General features: G+C 44.5%; 1 protein-coding gene across 1 annotated transcript in view; it reads left to right on the plus strand.

Moving 5' to 3' along the window:
• The window catches only part of LOC105307751 (trafficking protein particle complex subunit 9-like), a 63,905-nt gene extending 63,245 nt beyond the window's left edge, over positions 1-660 (plus strand). The window contains exon 10 of the mRNA XM_023524975.1: positions 514-660. Within this exon, the coding sequence (XP_023380743.1) occupies positions 514-644 (131 nt within the window). The 3' untranslated portion in view covers positions 645-660. The remainder of the gene's footprint in view (positions 1-513) is intronic.
• Positions 661-911: the final 251 nt, after the last annotated feature.

Here is a 911-nt window from a genome sequence, read left to right on the forward strand (position 1 = left end):
TGGGGACCAAGTGGAGAGAAACCGTCTTATCTCACAAAACTCTATTTTGGCATAAAATGTGTGAACTTGTGATTATTCTTTTAAATATCTTTATGCAGAAGGACTATGAACTCCTTGGGGATGGGGCCTGGCATTTTGCTTGGTAGAAAAATATTTCTTAAGTAATAAAATACACTGATTCTTCGGTCCTGCCTTCCTGCCGACTTTCTTGGAATTTGGTGAGAATTTGTTCTCTTGGAAAATGAAATTTCCTCGAAGGTAGTAACTTAATTTTCTTTTTAGCCACAGGTCCTTAAATGGAGCAGCTTCTAGTGATTATTTAAATAAATTGAATATAACTTCTCCTTTCTTTTTTTCTCTTGTGGTCACTGCCCCCTTATTTCCACTAGAAGGTTGGGCTCACTGGACCATTAGACATTGGCTTAAGAATTTTATTTTTGGCTACATAAAATAAAGCCTCCCACGTTTACTTTTGTTTAATTAACCGTCGTTTTGTTTTTATTTTTCCATCAGAAAAGAAAGACGTGACTCAGAGCCTGGAGAACTATACGTCCAAGTGCCCCGGGACGATGGAAGTCATCACCCTCCCGGATGGCCTGACCCTGCCGCCCGTGCCCTTCACCAAGCTTCCCATCGTCAGGTAAGCCGGGCCCCGCCGGAGCGTGAAGGGTGCACGTCACTCCGGAGCATCGTCCCCTCGTCTGATCGTGAGTACACGTCTTTAGAGGAGTGTCTGTTTGTCACCGGCTGTGTATCCGGTCCATTTTCTCGTCAGACCTCATCAGCATTCCTATGACATATGAGCAGGGGTATTATAGATGGGAGAGTCGGGCCAGTGACATTGTAACTGTCATAGTCACGTGCCTATTCAATGGCAGAGCCAGATACAAGCCCACGTCCACCTGTGTCAT

Source organism: Pteropus vampyrus, unplaced genomic scaffold, assembly GCF_000151845.1.
Source record: "Pteropus vampyrus isolate Shadow unplaced genomic scaffold, Pvam_2.0 Scaffold514, whole genome shotgun sequence".
Lineage (NCBI taxonomy): Eukaryota > Metazoa > Chordata > Mammalia > Chiroptera > Pteropodidae > Pteropus > Pteropus vampyrus.